General features: G+C 42.8%; 3 protein-coding genes across 5 annotated transcripts; 1 reads left to right on the top strand and 2 right to left on the bottom strand.

Annotated features, from left to right (window-relative positions):
• Positions 1-62: 62 nt before the first annotated feature.
• On the top strand, positions 63-3,376 carry LOC108099452 (cyclin-dependent kinases regulatory subunit). 2 transcript variants are annotated; one of them, XM_017202993.2, is made up of 3 exons: positions 63-195; positions 2,767-2,843; positions 2,911-3,376. In XM_017202993.2, exons 2-3 carry the CDS (start codon positions 2,785-2,787, stop codon positions 3,140-3,142), a joined length of 291 nt encoding a protein of 96 aa, XP_017058482.1. In that variant the 5' UTR covers positions 63-195; positions 2,767-2,784; the 3' UTR covers positions 3,143-3,376. The 2 variants fall into 2 exon arrangements, with proteins under 2 accessions (XP_017058482.1, XP_017058481.1); XM_017202992.2 differs by lacking the exon at positions 63-195 and having other exon boundaries at positions 2,701-2,843.
• On the bottom strand, positions 160-2,292 carry LOC108099451. 2 transcript variants are annotated; one of them, XM_017202989.1, is made up of 3 exons: positions 1,967-2,292; positions 1,340-1,759; positions 160-677 (listed from the first exon to the last, which is right to left on the bottom strand). In XM_017202989.1, the coding sequence occupies exons 2-3, from the start codon at positions 1,545-1,547 to the stop codon at positions 484-486; spliced, it is 402 nt and encodes a 133-aa protein (XP_017058478.1). In that variant the 5' UTR covers positions 1,548-1,759; positions 1,967-2,292; the 3' UTR covers positions 160-483. The 2 variants fall into 2 exon arrangements, with proteins under 2 accessions (XP_017058478.1, XP_017058480.1); XM_017202991.1 differs by having other exon boundaries at positions 1,340-1,751.
• Positions 3,377-3,387: 11 nt separating the features above from the next.
• On the bottom strand, positions 3,388-6,115 carry LOC108099448 (sterol O-acyltransferase 1). The gene is made up of 3 exons (XM_017202986.2): positions 5,892-6,115; positions 4,951-5,814; positions 3,388-4,439 (listed from the first exon to the last, which is right to left on the bottom strand). The coding sequence occupies exons 2-3, from the start codon at positions 5,600-5,602 to the stop codon at positions 3,400-3,402; spliced, it is 1,692 nt and encodes a 563-aa protein (XP_017058475.1). The 5' UTR covers positions 5,603-5,814; positions 5,892-6,115; the 3' UTR covers positions 3,388-3,399.
• Between the last annotated feature and the right edge of the window lie 9,931 nt (positions 6,116-16,046).

Below are 16,046 nucleotides of genomic sequence, written 5' to 3'. Positions count from 1 at the left end.
CCGAGCAGCAGGGAGGCAGCGCCACAAAGGCCGGACAAAAGAATGCAACCAAGAAATGCAAATTAAATGCAGCTTTGCTTTTGATAGAATCGGTCGCGTCGCCTTACGTTCGGATGTGTTTTCCGCGGATGGGAATAAACTGTACGCATTATATAAGTTCATAAAGGTCCACGTACCTTGAGTGACACCCAATGGGTATGTTTCGGCTATGAAATCCCTCTAATATCCGGGTATTAAAAGTGGATCCTTAAGTGGACTAGTGTAGTTTGTTGTGTACTGGTGGCTCAGTTTGGAGGTCTTTGCGAATCGCTTGATGTGAAAGTGCCAAAGGAAAGTGTCTCGTCTTCGTCGTAGTCGTCGCTCGGCTGTGGATGCTCCTTCTCCTCCGCCTCCTTCTCCTCCAGGTGGGAGTGTTAGTGCTGGCTTGGTCTTGATCTCGATCTTGGTCGTTGACGTGGCGGCGGCAACGTGGTTTATCAACTGCTAGGTGTATGTCACGGGGCGACACATTGTACAAATGAATATGCTGGCGTAGACTAGTTCAGCACCTTGTAGGGTGATCATTAAGGCACTCAGAATAATTTCGAGTTTGAGAACAAAGGTTTGAAAACAACACAAGTAGATAACAATAGCAAGACTGGGCAGTGTTAATATTACGGATGCGGTTGCTTGCCAGCCTGCAAATAGAGAATAGGTAATAATGTGAGCGATATTTATACAGGGGAAATAATAGGAAATATTTCGTATTCCACAGTTAGAATATGGGACTAAAATTTGTTTTGTTTATATTGCAGTTCGTTCGAGGTTTTCTTCGAAATATTTACAGATTTTTAATCGATATGTCTTGCCAAAGAGAAAATTGAAATCATTTTAAATGAGCATTGTTTGTTATTAGCAGCAAAAATGTATGGCATAAATTGTTCCCATACCAGTAAAATTTTCTCTGACACTCCCTCTAATGTATAAAATTAACTCATTAAGGTAATTTTTAGAGCCCCAATTGCTTTTGAAATCACATTTTCGGCATTAGATGCCTTGCTGGCTCATTTCGATGATTCGCTTTGATAGATTTCCATTGAATATTGCTTAATGTGCCAGAAGGGCGCCATCCCTCTCCCACTCCTGCCTCCCCAAAAGCGCTTACACTCATCCGGGGTGATGACCATAATTACGCATACGCCGTGTGGACTACATATATGTACATATATGTACGCCCAAACGTTTATGGGTTATGGCCTCAGTGGCAAGGGAAGTGGGAGCGGGGAAAACAAATAATTTCGCCATGTCATCATCGCTGCCGGTGGGTTTATCCCTCCTTTCAAAGTACTCATGCACTTACCACGATCGCTGAGACTGCTCTTGCGACCGAAGACGATGCGCAGGGTCTCTATGATGCACAGGGAGAGCAGGATACTGGCCTCCCGGTACAGCACGTTTTCGCCGTAGATCCCCTTCAAAACGCACACGCCCACTTCGAAGGCGGCGTACATGCCAAAGTAGAACGAGTTCAGATACATGAGTATCTCATAGATGAGGCTGGCGTTCATAGTGGTCGCTACTCCGAAATCGTGTGCGTGACCGTTTCCGTTTCCTCAAGGCGGCCGGTGCGTCGCCTCCAACTGGTTTGATGTCACCTGGGCAGTTTGGAGCAGCTATTCCTTCAGCTTTTCCACAGGCAGCAGCAGCAGGTGTTTTTGCTTCCTTACACCAACATCGAGATCTTTTAGTGCTTGTGGTAGTGTGGTGGGTGCCTGTTGGACTAAAAGTTTTGCTAATTGCGGTCTGCTACCTTGTACATACAGTCAAACTTCCCTAATGCGAAACTTCTAAGTGTATAGTGATTACAGTTTAAACTTTTTTAAGGGGCTTGGTCAATTAAATTGCGGCGACCATTTAAAATATTAACACCGAGGGTTTTGTTTCGCTTATGGAAGTTCGACTGTATTTATTTCATTCCTCTTCTCACCTCTAAAAATTCCCCTTGGGTTCCTCTGCTCCTCCTATTCGTTTAACTGTTCCTCCGCTGCTGTTGTTGTTCTGGATGTGAGGTCCCGTTGTCATGGGAGTATACGGACGTTATGTATATGTAATACGCGCAGGCGACAACTCTATGCTAATATTAAGTACATGCGTTCACGTTTATTTATACGCGTGTGCGATGTTGTTGTCGCCTGGCCTGGCTGGTTGTTGTTATTCCTGGCGAGAGACGAGTGGCACATAGAGGGGCTTATATAAAAACTCTGCCCATCGATGGAGCCTCTAGGGTTGTTGATAATATCAAAATATCAACATATCGATATTGCTCGTATAAAAATATATTTATATCGTGATTTATCTGGAGAAATTTCAGTTTTTGCCATTCCGATAAAAACTCTGTTTTTTATTCATTTCTCCTATAGAGGGCGCTTTTTGTCATCAAAATGTTAGAGTGCAGCATTTGCTAACAGAAATGTTAAGGTTCTTAACAACAATGGTTTGTGTTTTCCCCATTTCGCCTTTACCAATAATGTTAGAAATCAATGCTGTAAAATGTTTTAGTGGGAAACAAGCCGAAACACAGTGACAGAAACAACAAAAACAGTTCAAAACTCAAAAACAAGAAAATCTCTATTAACTTTAAATTAGCCGCCAGGTAGCTGTCAAACTGACAGTTACCAGATAACATTCGATAACAAGTACCCCTAACGATAGTTTAAAAAGTCAGCAAAGTGCCATAACCAGCTCATTAATTGCCCTATTTCGGTTAAAATATTTAATTTCCCTCAGGTTTTCTGACTTATTACGATGCCAGCTGATCAGATCCAGTACTCGGAAAAGTACTTCGATGACAATTTCGAATACAGGTATTTGAGAATGCTCTTATCGCTCTGCGAAGGGATTGTTTACCTTTTAACCGCATCCCCCTTGCAGGCACGTAATCCTGCCCCCGGACTTGGCCAAACATGTGCCAAAGGCTCATCTGATGACCGAGACCGAGTGGCGGAACCTGGGCGTGCAGCAGAGTCCCGGCTGGGTGCACTACATGGTCCACGCTCCGGAGCCCCACGTCATTCTATTCCGCCGCAAACGCATTCCGGCGGAGGACGCGCCACAGGTGGCAGCCGCAAATGCGGCACAGGCCATCGCCAACCTGTGCGGTTAACGTGCGGGATCCACTTCCAAGGACAGTCACCAATGCTCACACAGTATTTTATAAGTTAGCATCAGACACACTGATGTAAAATAAAAATAACAATATCCATAGCTTTAAGAGCAGTTCTGCCGGCAAGTTCAAAGACACGAAACGCCATGAAGAAGACGTTTTTGTTTATTTCTTTAAGTTTATTTACCTTAAAATACAAATCGAAGCGTACGCCCTCTGTACAGACAGTTAAAATGTAGTTGTGATTAAATAATTGACTAATTGTAGCAGCGCCAAGCCGCCGGCAGCAGGTAATCCGACCAGCTTTGCCGGCTCAGATCGCAGTTCTTCAACGCATAGTGCTCCATGGCGTACAGTGAGATAAGCGATGCGTTGCCCAGGATCAGCGAGAACCACAGGAAGATGTTGCCCAGCACTTTGGGAGCACTGCGCATGAGGAAGACCAGGGCAACTCCCACGATGCCAAAAAAGAAGAACATCACCGGGAAGAACATTTGCAGGGCGAATCCGAGAACCTGCTCGTGCACCAACGCGGAGATCATGAACACCGACAGCGAGGCGGCCACCTTAGATCCCCGGAACACATGACTATACATATCCTTGTACACGTACTCGTACAACCAGTCGTGCACCACAACGTTCCAGTTTCTGTAGTAACCGTCGTACGTGTGCGACGTCCACCAATCTTTGTAGAACATTCGATCGCCGAAGCGTAGAAGCTCCGACGTGAAGTTCAGCCACGAGTGCAGGATGAGGTAGAATCCACACAGGAAGATCACAGCGCTGGGCAGCATCATTCCGAACAGCTTAAGGATCAACTGCGAGGGCCCCATAGGCTCCAGGCCGTACTGCCCGAAGTGCGCGTCGATGTGCCGCTCATGGATGAAGGCGTACAGGAAGGCTATGGCTACCACCTCCAGAAGGCGATTAAGAGCGAACTTCCAGCGGATGTGCGATGTGCGCGGATAGCTATCTCGGTAGATGAGTGTGGGTGCGAACAGGAAGTAGGTGTAGCAACTAAATGGCGGCACAAAGGGTCGTCCAGTGGCCTCCTTTTCATTTCCCTCCTCCGCCGCGTCATCTTTCTTGGCCTTTCCTTTTATAACCCGTTCGGCGTTGTATCTCACGAAAGCGTGCATCTTCATGAGGAGTCGAGTACTCTCCAGCAACAAAACACAGGCACTTACGAAGGGCAGGTTGAACTTCAGGCAGAGAGATGTGGACACGAAGCAGAACACCAGCTGGGAGCTGATGTACAGGATCAGGCAGCTATGCGACCAGAAACGCTGGAGTGAACCTTTAAGAAATGGTAAACTTATAAGTCTCTTGGTTTGGTTTGGAAAATTAAACTCTTAGCATTTTGTATACAAAAAGCTTATCTTGAAAATCTTCAATAAGAAATGGGATCTTTAAATCTTAGCACTTTATATAAAAAAGCTTATCTTAAAAATCTCTATAAAAAAGTTAAAACAAATTTATCAATTCAATTAAAAAAAGTTCAAGTGAACGTGGTAAAAAGCAACATGACTAACTAAGAAATTGACTTTGCTTTGTTATAAACACGGTCGTCGTAATTTCCTTGTTAAGAGTCAGAAATTACGCAGTAAAAGTATATAAACTCGAATTCCTTTCACTAAAAGGTTCTGATGTGATAGCTTAAGGTTTGTAGCCCTAAGCCACTCCCCATTTCATACTGATAAAGTATACAAAGTAGCATATCTGTTATCTACTCATAATCTATCACTAAAAAGGTAAACTAAAACAATTAGGAATTCCTAGTAAGAAAAGATTATCGACCCCAAACTCACTATGCGGTTTCAGCTTGTGCCTCACCAGAGCCCATCCGCGGAAGGCGAAGTAGAGCGCCAGGACGAAGACGTGCTCCAGCAGCCAGACTCCAAATACCCAGTGGAGCCGGCGCAGTCCGCCGCGGAAGGTGCCCAGCCCGAGGTCGATCCGCCCCTCCACGAAGTAGTCGTGGCAGATCACGTTCAGCAGGAACATGACCAGAATAATGTAGAAGATGTGGTAGATGGTGCGCATGTGCTCCACCTGCAGCAGAGCGGTGAGGTAAGATTCCCGGGCGACGAAGACTTTTTCGGGCAGTTGTCGTCGTCTCTGTTTTTGTCCAGATTTTTCGGCTTGGAGCGGAGGCCTTGATTCTGTGTCATTTGCATGGCCATTTGGCGAGTCGCTGACGTCTGATTGTGTTTGTTTGGTCACGCGATTATGCCAAGTGCTCTTCCGATCCGATCTCTCAAAGTTGGGGAACTCGTGCGCCCGCAGCTCCCGCTGCCGGAGATCCTGCAGGACATCCTCCACCATGCAGGACAGCCGCTGCTCGAAATCCTGCAACATTTTTGACTGGAACTTCTGTAGTTTGTCGCGCACAAAGTTGAGGTCCGGCACCCTGGCCTGAACCCCCTGCTCGCCCCGTTTTTCTTGGTTTTCCGAAGCCATTAGAGGTACTTCAAGGTGTAACTTTGTTCTTAGCTGTTAATCCTGGCCACCTGATTTGATTTATAGCCGTGTTTCTCAACCGATCTGAGCGACTGCCCCCGGGGACGTCAGTTTGCACAATGTCCGCGTCGCTGGCGCTGCTGTGTTTTCAAATCCGCGATGATAACGGCGCTTGGCTGCTTTACCGCACAGTGGTGGCGATAAAGGGGGTCCTAGAAACCATATAATACAAATGAATAATTATTAATTATTTTTTTTATATGTACTTCTATTGTTAGAGGATTCATACATTAATAGTTTTCGGAAGTTCTCCAGTGTGCTCCAAAATATAAACTACGTCTCTGAGCGCGACTCTCTTAGTCACTCCGCTCTTTTTTTTGATTGAGCTCCCGATTTAACGCCCGCGACACTGGGACCTAATGTTAAGTGCGCTACAATTGTAATTGAAATACATTTGGTTTAATATCTCGCACTTTGAGCAAGACGATTAGCTGTCAACGGCACTTTAATCAGACTATTCTACGCCACAAGTGCGATAAGCGCTGTCCATTGGCCTCGTGGTGGCCACTGGTGCTTTTCGAGAAGCGAGTGCACATGCACTCGATTTGTTTACATGGGCCTGACCCGATTGCCTCAGTGCATTCCGCACAGTGGGGCCAGTACTGCAAAATATGATTTTGTTAACTTTTTATTCATAAATAGAACCAGGAAGTTTTTAAGGTTGAAAACTAAAAGTGGCTACAAAATATAAGAGCAAACTCATGCCCGTTAGTGCGTTTTGATAATGTTAAACTGTCCGCAGATATCTCTATCGAAGTTTATTCGTTTTATTGATAGTGATAGTGGCTAATAAAACTATTAAGATTAGCCAAGTTTTGTAATCACTATGTGGCTAAGCGCACCTGTGATCTTGATGTACTTTACTGAGTAAAACTATTGCATAATTAATGAAGACAAACTACTCGGAAAACTTTCCATGCAAATGCTTTTGAATATTTATCTAATGAAATTAATTCCTAAAGCTTTTTCATAATATATGTATCATTAAAACAAAATTACATAATATGTTTTAGACTTATCGTTCAGCTAAGGTTCAACTAAACTTTTGAAAGGTAAATAACCTGATCTGAAGCAAGACTGGAAATTAATATTAAATATTTGTGGATTTATATGAAGTCAGCAAGCAAACATAAACCCTTCAATGCGGTGCGAAAAAAAATATATGTTTAAATGTGTTTTTTGTGCTTGCTTGTGGTATTGCATTGAATCATTGAATATGGTTTTCAAATATTTCACCAAATATACTTAACTTGTGTGTAAATTATGAAATTTTTAATTAACGAATTTTTCAAAGCCAGAAATTTACAGCAAAAATGGAAGCTGGTATGGCTACATCAAATATGGTCAAAATTGCGAAATGCACAAGAGCCTATGTGTGTGTGTTTGTGTGAACTTATTTTGGTGTATTTTGGCATATTTAATTGCAAATATTTACGAGAGTGTAAGTTTATGCATATGTATGTGCGTGTACCGATGAGTGGAATAAAAACAAATACACGAGCATAAACATAGTGTTTTGATAGCGAAAAATGAGCCGAAATTAAAGCTCACGGCCATGAGTCCTGCGGTTCGCAGGATGCACGCCTGTGGATGTGTGTGTGTGTATGGTTGTGCTGAAAATAATATTAATACTGTGCAGACGCAATAACCAAAAATATTTATTATTTATGCGAAATAAACAGCAGCGGCAAGAAAAACTCAACGCACATACCCATAAACCAAATATGAAATTAATGCAAAAATGACAACAGCAGCTAGAGCCAGAGCGAAAAAATAACAGCCAAAAATGGAGAGTGTAATATATATGAAAATAGGAATAATAAAAGCTGCGCCAGTACCAGGACTCGTAAAGCACAGGAACCAAAAGCGGAGCGGAGTCGAAGCGTATTCATAAACATGCCGCCTGAAGGCGGCCATTATGGAGCGACCAAACGGGCGAGAGATCCTTTGGCCAGGATAGGAGACAAACGTACACATAAAAAGACATTTTTATTGCCCCCCGTTCCATGGAGGCCGAATCCAAGGAGTCGGGGCCAACACAAAAAAGAGGGAGAAGCAAAAAAGGCAACAAAAATAATATGCGACCGCATAAAAATCTATATAATTCATAAACCCGCACTTGGAAGTCAGTGCTGCCACGTCGGCCTTTTTCCTTAAGAAAATCGCAATGGATGGAAAATCCCTTTTTAGAAATATCTTTAAGCTAAATAAAGATTAACTGTTAAATTTTCAAATCCGCTTATTCAAATCTTTTCCGTGTTGATTAGTTATGTATATAAGAGTTATTGGAAGTGTCTACACGCTTATTTATGTACATATCAATACGGATGATATATGGGAATAATGGAATAGATCGGTGGCATCACTGCTGCGAAGAATAAAAGCGGAAAGAGGAGAAAGCGGCGACCGGAGACCGGACACGGGAAAGCAAACACGTACGCCGCTCTGTGGCGGCCATATTGGGTCATAAAAAGCACTCACACACACTCGCGCGCATTCACACACACACACTCACACACACACATACGAATATAGAAAGCAACATAAAAGCCTGGCCACAAACCAAAAACAGGGCAACAACAGCAACAATAACGGAGGAAAAAAGTGACAGCAGCAGCAGAAAAAAATTTTATGATGCTGCCTGCGCAAAAGTTTTGTGAAGCAGAAACATATAAAAAATGTTGCATATTTTTGGGAATGTGGGAAAAGCGGGTTGGCCAAGTGGGCGGCGGGTGCTAGTGAGTGTGTGTGTGTTTCTGTTTTGTCATTTCCGTTATTTGTCGTCCTGTTGTTGGTTTATAGGCACACAGTTTTGTGTGTCCCGAAATGAAAACAAAAGCAACAACGCAAAAAAGCACACACAAATTAGAAATGGCGCATTTTTGTAATTTGGTAAAAAGGCCCATAAAACGCAGTCAAAATGTATGTGGCGATGATGCCATGATTAGAATTTCAGCGGAAGTTTTACCCACAAAGGATCTTTAAATTTATGCCTTCTAATATCACTGATATCTGAAAGCTAAGTTTTATAAGGATTGCTTTGAAATACGATTTTGATTTGATATACATATAATACATATTTGTGTATATTGTGTATAACTTTCTAATTAAATATAAATCTTGCTGTAACCAATGAGCCAAAGATACTTTACTGCCTGTTCGTAATGCACTAACCAATCACCAATTTCCGTAGGAATATTTTTTCGCAGCTTCATTGAACTCACGTCCAGGACTAAGGGAATCTCAACATATGGATGAGCGGCCAAAACCCTCGAACCCTCGGCAGGATTCACTGCTGGATTTTGACCATTTCCTGCCAGTTTTTGGCCGCCACGTTATTAGCGTCTAGCACATGGCCCCACATAGTCCTGTATTTTTGGGGGCGTTGTACCAGGGGGCGTGGCCGGTGGCACACGTTTGCAAAATAAACTAAAGCTGCTGCGCCTGCCAGCCCAATGGACTTTTGTTGACCCGTCTGCCTGCACAGAGGAGTCATAAAAATATGCTTGAAATTGGTTTGGCCGGAAAAAAGCGAAGGAGGAAAAGCGGTGGAAATCGGTGGTAGTCGCAGGGCAGTCGAAAAGAAAGAACGCTTAGCAATATTTAATGTCGCCAACGATGTCAACGGGGCGAAATCCGGGGAGCCGAGGAAACTCGGAACGAACATGGCGCTCTGTTCGCTTTTGATTGTTTTGCAAACAAAGCGAAACAGTCTTTTAGAATCAACCATCCACCATACTTGAAAAATTGGTGTACCAATTTTAATTTATATTTTTGGCAAGAGTAGTATATCAAATATTTTGTTTAGGGATGATGGGAATGTTATATTTCGGTTTAATAAATAAATTTTAATATTATTTTCTATTTTCTGGCTTATTTTATTTCAGTGTGATTCCAGAATCCACCCACACACACTCAAATAAATACGTTCACCCTCCCCAACACATAGAAACCCACCCACTCAATGCTTTTTGCGTTCTCCTTTTTTGCCCACTTAAACAAAACAAAGGAAGGGAAAGAAAACAAAATAAAAACGAACGGAAAAAACGCTGGCAACTTTTTTCGAGGGTGGATTTTCATTTTGTATGGTTCATGATTTCGAACTCTATTTGCTCCCCCGAATTCGCCCATTCAGCCCCTCTCACTCGCACTCGTGTGCTGATTTTTTTTAGCATTACATTATTTGGAAATTTATGCGGGGTGGCAGCCAAAGCGACTCGTTCCCATTCCGCTCATCGATTTTTTGACGACCAGAGGGTAGGAGAGTCCACCGAGCTAACGGGCGATTTTTTATGTAGATTGGCCCATTATGTGGAATTAGTTTTTGTGTGGCCGCTGATAGAAATGGCGCTGCTCGTAGAATTTTATTGGCTGACGCCTGCATTGTTCCATAACCCGAAAAAGTATGCAATGCGATTTTTTTGGGGCCACTGATTGGCCTTCTCTACTTTATAAAAAACACAGAATCCTAACCGAAACACGCTTTTCCTAAGGCGATACAAATTTAATGTTTATATTCTTAATTTTTTGTAACATAACTAACTAACTAATTTTATACAAAATTTAATTGGTAAGTTATAAATCAAAAATGTAGCGATTTGGAACTAAGAAACAAACGAAATTTCTACAGTTTGTCATGATCAGTTTGCTTCCTAATTACTTTAAACTCGCTATCTCTAATAATTTCCAAAATTTTCCATGGAAAGCAAAAAGTTGACTGACCAATTGGGCAAACAAATCCAAACATTAGCATTTTTATCAGTGCGAACAAACAGAAAACCCCACATTTCAAAACCCACATATTTGTATTTTTTTTATTGTTAAACAAATCTTGTTTGACTTTGAGTGTACTTACACGATCGGGGGATTTGAAATGTGACTGGTGTAAAAATATTTGCAGATAAGCAACAGACAAAGAAAATGACTCGAAGAAAATTTAGAAGGGAATTGATTTCGTTTGGGGTTTTGGAAGATTTAAATCGCCATCTTAGGACATACTTATATTTTTTAAGCTACTCTGCTTAGGAAAGATAGGAGAGCGAAATCAGAATTTAAATATGCCAGAAAACGTCTTGGGTAAAAAGTGGTCAAATTAACTTAAAACATCAAAAAAGGTATTCTCCAGCGTATATTTAATCATTTTAATGACTTTTTCGAGCATTTCCCCCTCTAAAACTACCAAGCCTCTGCAAAAGTTCTTTCGACTGAGGGGTTTCGGTGGGAGGATGCATAAATAGCCGAGAAACGCCACTTGGGGTGGATATATAGTTTCTATATGGCCCAGAACTGGGTGATAATTTAACAACAACAAAACCAAATTGCCAATGCGAAACTGTTTTTGTGTTTTACTTTTATTTGTGCTCGGCTGCCTTTTTTACCCACACATACACACACGCACACCCACAGGAAGACACATGCGGGAAGTGAGTGACATGTGAGGGGGTGGCAAACTCCCCTTATTGGGGGGGTGGTTTTTCTGGTGAATGTTTCTGGCACAAAAAGCAAGAAATTCACATAAAAATATACGAGTCCTCATTATGATAATACGAAAATAAATGACAGTGGTGTTTACACTCTGACGGTAAGCCCAAAAGATGCTGGGGAATATACTATATATATATAAGTATATACGGATTAAGTGACGAATAGGGCCAAGTGTTAATGCAGCTCCTTTTTGAGGACGGAAGTATATGAGCCATTCCTTGGCTAGGATTGGGAGTAAAAGTAATCCGAATGGAGACATTATATATAATATTATGTATGCCAACAGTAATTCGGATCGAAATCTTTTATGATCTGTATAAACAACATACTCATCTTACAGTTTTCTTTAAGCAAATCATAATTTTAAGAACCTCTTTTCCAGGGTATCCTTGCGCCAGGAAGCTTTAGTCCTGCCAAAACAAATCCGGAATCTGGCATTTCAACGCATTCATTAGAAAATAAAATATTCTGCTTTGTCCTCTGCCTTGGTAACGTTTTATGCCTTTTGTTCTTGGCGCCCACACCTTGGCCGAGGCGAGTCCTGGATTCGTCCTGATGGTCGCAGTCCTAGAAAAAGAATTACTTATTCAGCGCCTGACATGGGCTTTGGCCCTAGGCTAAAAGCCTGCTGGCCATGTTTTTGGCATGGCGTTGACTGTGCGACTAATAGGCTCGCATATTTATCGTAAGAAGTTCAATTTTTTATTCGCATTCGCATTTGCCCCGTACGTTTTCCGGCTTATAGCAGTTGGCCGGCCATTACCGGCATTTTCCCCGAATCGGGCCTGACCATTAGCTAATTCTTTGGCTCAGCGAAAGAGCTTCGAGCTGGGCGCAAAATGAGCAGTGAAGAGCAGAGTTTTCCAGCTGCCGATGAGGAAAAATACGTTACATTTTCGGTTTGGTCGAGTGGGAAACTCAGGGGTCAACAATTAAATGCCATTTGCAATAAAAACAAACCTGGATGGCAATGAAAAATTATTTAAATAGACCAGCTCGGCATTTGCGAATGTGAAGACGGAAAAAGGTCAGCTCGGTAACCCCGGTTCCGGATGAGGGTCACCGAATGGTCAATTAAAATCGCTCTAACCCGGCGACCCCGGCTCCTTCTCGAATCGAAACCATTTTTCAATCATGCAAAACAATGAGGCGCAAATTCAAGCCGGGCTGCGAAAATCCTTCGCTCGACTGTTACAGTTCCAGTTTTCAATGTCGGCCCATAAATTTGACCCCTGCCACCCCTATGCCCTCGCATTATTGCATAGATTTGCAGCTCTCCTTGAGGCGTCTTAGCCGTGACCCCGAATCGATGCAATTTCCCCGCACATCCATCCATCCGCACTATTCGCATTAATTTTAACCTCCGCCTGACGCTGACAAGGGGTCACAGGACAGGACGCTGGCGCGCGTTCCCAATTTTATTTTTATTTTATTTTATTCTTGCTTCACTTTGTTTTGTTTTGTCCCGTCCTGACCAATGGCCATGGGCCAACCCCCGATCCGCATCTGTAGCGCCGCAGGGGTCACGAAAGTGTGAAAATGCGGACTGATTAGACGGCACATCGTCCTGCGTCCAAGGATCTCTGGGGTGGGTGAGCTATAGCTAAACATCAACGGATGGAGAGGGGAGGGGCGAATATTTGGCGCTTATTTCCCAATGCCGATGGCCTAAGCTCGGGATTTGGGTTCGGTTCGTTTTTAGGTCCTCCGGCCGGCCAACAATAACAATGCACAATGGCCGCAGGACTCAAAAATCCTTTTTACATTTGCCCAATGTCCGAATGCATTTCGCTGGCGACTTAGTGGCCTTAATTTCCAGCGAATTACGAATGTAATCGCGCCAAATGTTCAGCCAGGAGGATCGAATATAATTTGTGGGATTTTCAAGAATTTTTATTCACGGCCGTTACTTATGAGCGGTCTGTTAAAGTTATTTTGCTTTCAATGCTTTGTCTTTTCAAAATAGTTTCAGCATAATCTATGTTAAAAATTAGGATTAATGAAAATACATATGTCATATTTTTTGAATACTTAAAAACATTCTTTAAAAGTCCTACATGTTTGGGTTTTTTTAAACATTTTATGTTCATTCCCATAAAACTGAAGCGTAGGATATTCTGCATACAAGTTTTTTGAGTGAATTCCAAGCAGTAAAAGTAAAATGTTGAATAGCTTAACCCTTTACTTCAATTTGAATACTCCCTATAAACCCACCCGGAGCTAAAATCGAACTTAACCCTTTCGCCTAATGACCAAAAGATTCCAGGAAGATCGCGGCTCGTAAAAAGTGCGATTGAGTTTTCACTTAACCCGTTCCCGTCGAACCAACTTTCTCGTTGGCCAAAAGGGTTGAGGAAGTAGGGATTTAGCCGTGCAACGGGGCTCAAAGGACAAAGGACACCATAAAAAGACACAACCGAGGCGTCATAAAGAACACAAAGGAGGAAACATTAGTTGGAAACAAAAAGGAGAGAAAACGCAAAACGCACAAATCGTCGACCGTTCGAAGGAAACGCACAAGGACACTGCCAGGATGCGATTTTTTCTTAATGGTGAAAGGGTTAGGGTCGCGCACAAAAAACAGCAGCGATCTACCTGCGCTGCGTTGGCCATAAAAAACTAAATATTTTATGGCCCACACACAAAAAAGGATCCTTTACACGGAAGTAAGTTTTTTGCGACGTTTTTTAAGTTTCGGCCAGGATCCTAGTGCTACAATTGTATGTAGAGCGACCCTCCCTAATGACCATTAGAACTTTGAATATGGTATCTCTGTGTATCTTTAGAAGTTTCTCGCGATTTTCCAGCTATTTTCATTGTTAATCGAAGGTCTTACCTGACCAAAACAAACCGAAGGACCGAAGCGAAGTATTTGGAACAAAATGCAAAGCGAGTCGCCTCCATAAAATCTCGTGGCGTGTCGGCTGGAAATTCACCAGACGATTGTCCTCCATGTCCTGCCGTTGCCCTTCACGCTTTTGTTTTAGCCGCATAGCCAATTTTACGGCGTAACCATTAAGGCGGACAATGAAAATTAGAGCAACTATTCGCCCAGTCGCAGACAAGCAGACCTCTGCTCTAGTTTCCTTTTTTAATCCTTCGGTTTTTCGTGCTAAAAAAGGATTTACGGATGTTGGGCGAACGCCCGTCCTCCTCAACTATACTGTTTACCATAACATTTCGGCGGAATTTTCCCTCACCCAGGCATTCCTCTTCCTTTCGTCCTTTTTCCGTGGGCGTAACGTCGCGAGCACTTTCCACATCTGATTTATGCCAAATGCTAATTTCTGCGGCATATCTTGCTAGGGATATAAGGGTCTAGACATGACTCTGAAGTGTGCAGAATTCGCCAGCAAACGAAATTGAGATTTGCAAGTGTTTTTTGCTACCTAAGGAGAGAACGAATTGTTCTTAAATGCTGAAATGAAACCACGAATTGTATGGGTAGAAAAAATGCCAAGTCAGATTTTACAAGGATCCATTAAAACGGGAAAGAAAATTTAATGCGTACAATATTTTTTATAAGTTATTTAAAAAGTTAAAATACTGCACATTCTATAACATTATGTATGAAATGTTTTTCCAAACACCATCTACTGCACAGTAGCTCTGAAATCTAAGTAATTGGGTAGCAAAACCAATTTGCACTTAAGATCAAAGAGCTAAACCACCAAACAAAAACCACACAAGCCAAAGACCAAAAAAAGGAAACCCTCGAGGAGAAAAAAACTCAAGTAAAATGGCAAATCATCCTTAGCATGAAATCAGCTTACGAACTCAAGGTGATATCTCAACAGGCCGGAGGACAAAGGTCAGGGGAAGAGTGCGCCAAATCAAAACACAAAAAAGAGATACTAATGAGATCCTCGCTCGAGGGCGAATCGGTCAACCACAAAATCCCAGACGCTTCGATGAACTCCTTATAGATACATTTGCATACGAGGGAGAAGATAGAGATGCGAGGATCCTCCCTGTTGATCTTCCCCTCGAAGGATATCTCAAGAAGGCGGCAGGCCAAAGGTTAAGGATCATTTGCATACGTGGCAGGACTTTTGGCAATTAGTCGATCATGATGATCAACATGTTTGTGTTTGCCCAGATCACCGATAGGTACATAATTCGCTCCCAATTAAAAGGTCAAGCGTGACGGTTCCTGTGTGTTATTTTTCATGTCCTTAGCTTCTTCAACTTTACATAACTCTACGAAGGGATCGTGAAGGATCCACGCCCGCCCGCTCGAGCAGCGCTAATCGGGCCGATCAGCGAGCGCTAATCGCAGAGGACTAACTGGATCCTGCGGATCAGCGGCACTGATCCCTCGTGATCCTGGGTACTGCGTAATGTTGGATTATGCCCAGCAGCGGGCCAACTTTTAAATCGCTTTTAAATCCACATCACCACACTCGAACTGCGAACTAGAGTCGCACTTCTTCGGATGCGCGGATTAATGAACTGGGCGGGGCCAGGTCCAGGACCAGGTAGTCCTCGCGTCCTTTAATCCTTTCTTCGCTAAGTCCGGTTGCCGTTCGTAATCCGGTTGACCATGTCAACTTCAATGGCAGGTCGTTCCTTGGACTACCTGCCCCTGTCCAGTCGCTCAGTCGTCCTGCCCTGATATCCCTGCATTTGCCAGAACAACTTGTGTAATTTGCATTCGGCGGCGTTTTGTTTGCTTTCTGGGATGTCGTTTGTTTTGTCAATATTGCTCTTACATTTCCCCCACCCCCGGACAACGCCCTAATACTCCCCGTTCTCCCAAATATTTCAATTTTAATGAATACGAAATACACGCATTCGGATCATTTCAATGAGCAGCCCAAAAATTGCGTCCTAATTATGTATTTGCATTTATATTTTTTTAGCCACTCCGACTGGCAACGATTTAGATTGCAACTATTAT

The sequence above is a fragment of the Drosophila ficusphila genome, unplaced genomic scaffold (assembly GCF_018152265.1).
Source record: "Drosophila ficusphila isolate 14025-0441.05 unplaced genomic scaffold, ASM1815226v1 contig_791, whole genome shotgun sequence".
NCBI lineage: Eukaryota > Metazoa > Arthropoda > Insecta > Diptera > Drosophilidae > Drosophila > Drosophila ficusphila.
Note: the sequence above shows the minus strand (reverse complement) of the source record. Positions and strands in the feature narration are given on the sequence as shown.

Coding starts and splice junctions, on each gene's coding strand:
- LOC108099451 (XM_017202989.1), bottom strand. CDS start 1,547: ATGAACGCCAGCCTCATCTATGAGATACTCATGTATCTGAACTCGTTC. Junction 678..1,339: donor GAGCAGTCTCAGCGATCGTG/GTAAGTGCATGA, acceptor CTCTATTTGCAG/GCTGGCAAGCAACCGCATCC.
- LOC108099452 (XM_017202993.2), top strand. CDS start 2,785: ATGCCAGCTGATCAGATCCAGTACTCGGAAAAGTACTTCGATGACAAT. Junction 2,844..2,910: donor GATGACAATTTCGAATACAG/GTATTTGAGAAT, acceptor TCCCCCTTGCAG/GCACGTAATCCTGCCCCCGG.
- LOC108099448 (XM_017202986.2), bottom strand. CDS start 5,602: ATGGCTTCGGAAAACCAAGAAAAACGGGGCGAGCAGGGGGTTCAGGCC. Junction 4,440..4,950: donor GCACAAGCTGAAACCGCATA/GTGAGTTTGGGG, acceptor CATTTCTTAAAG/GTTCACTCCAGCGTTTCTGG.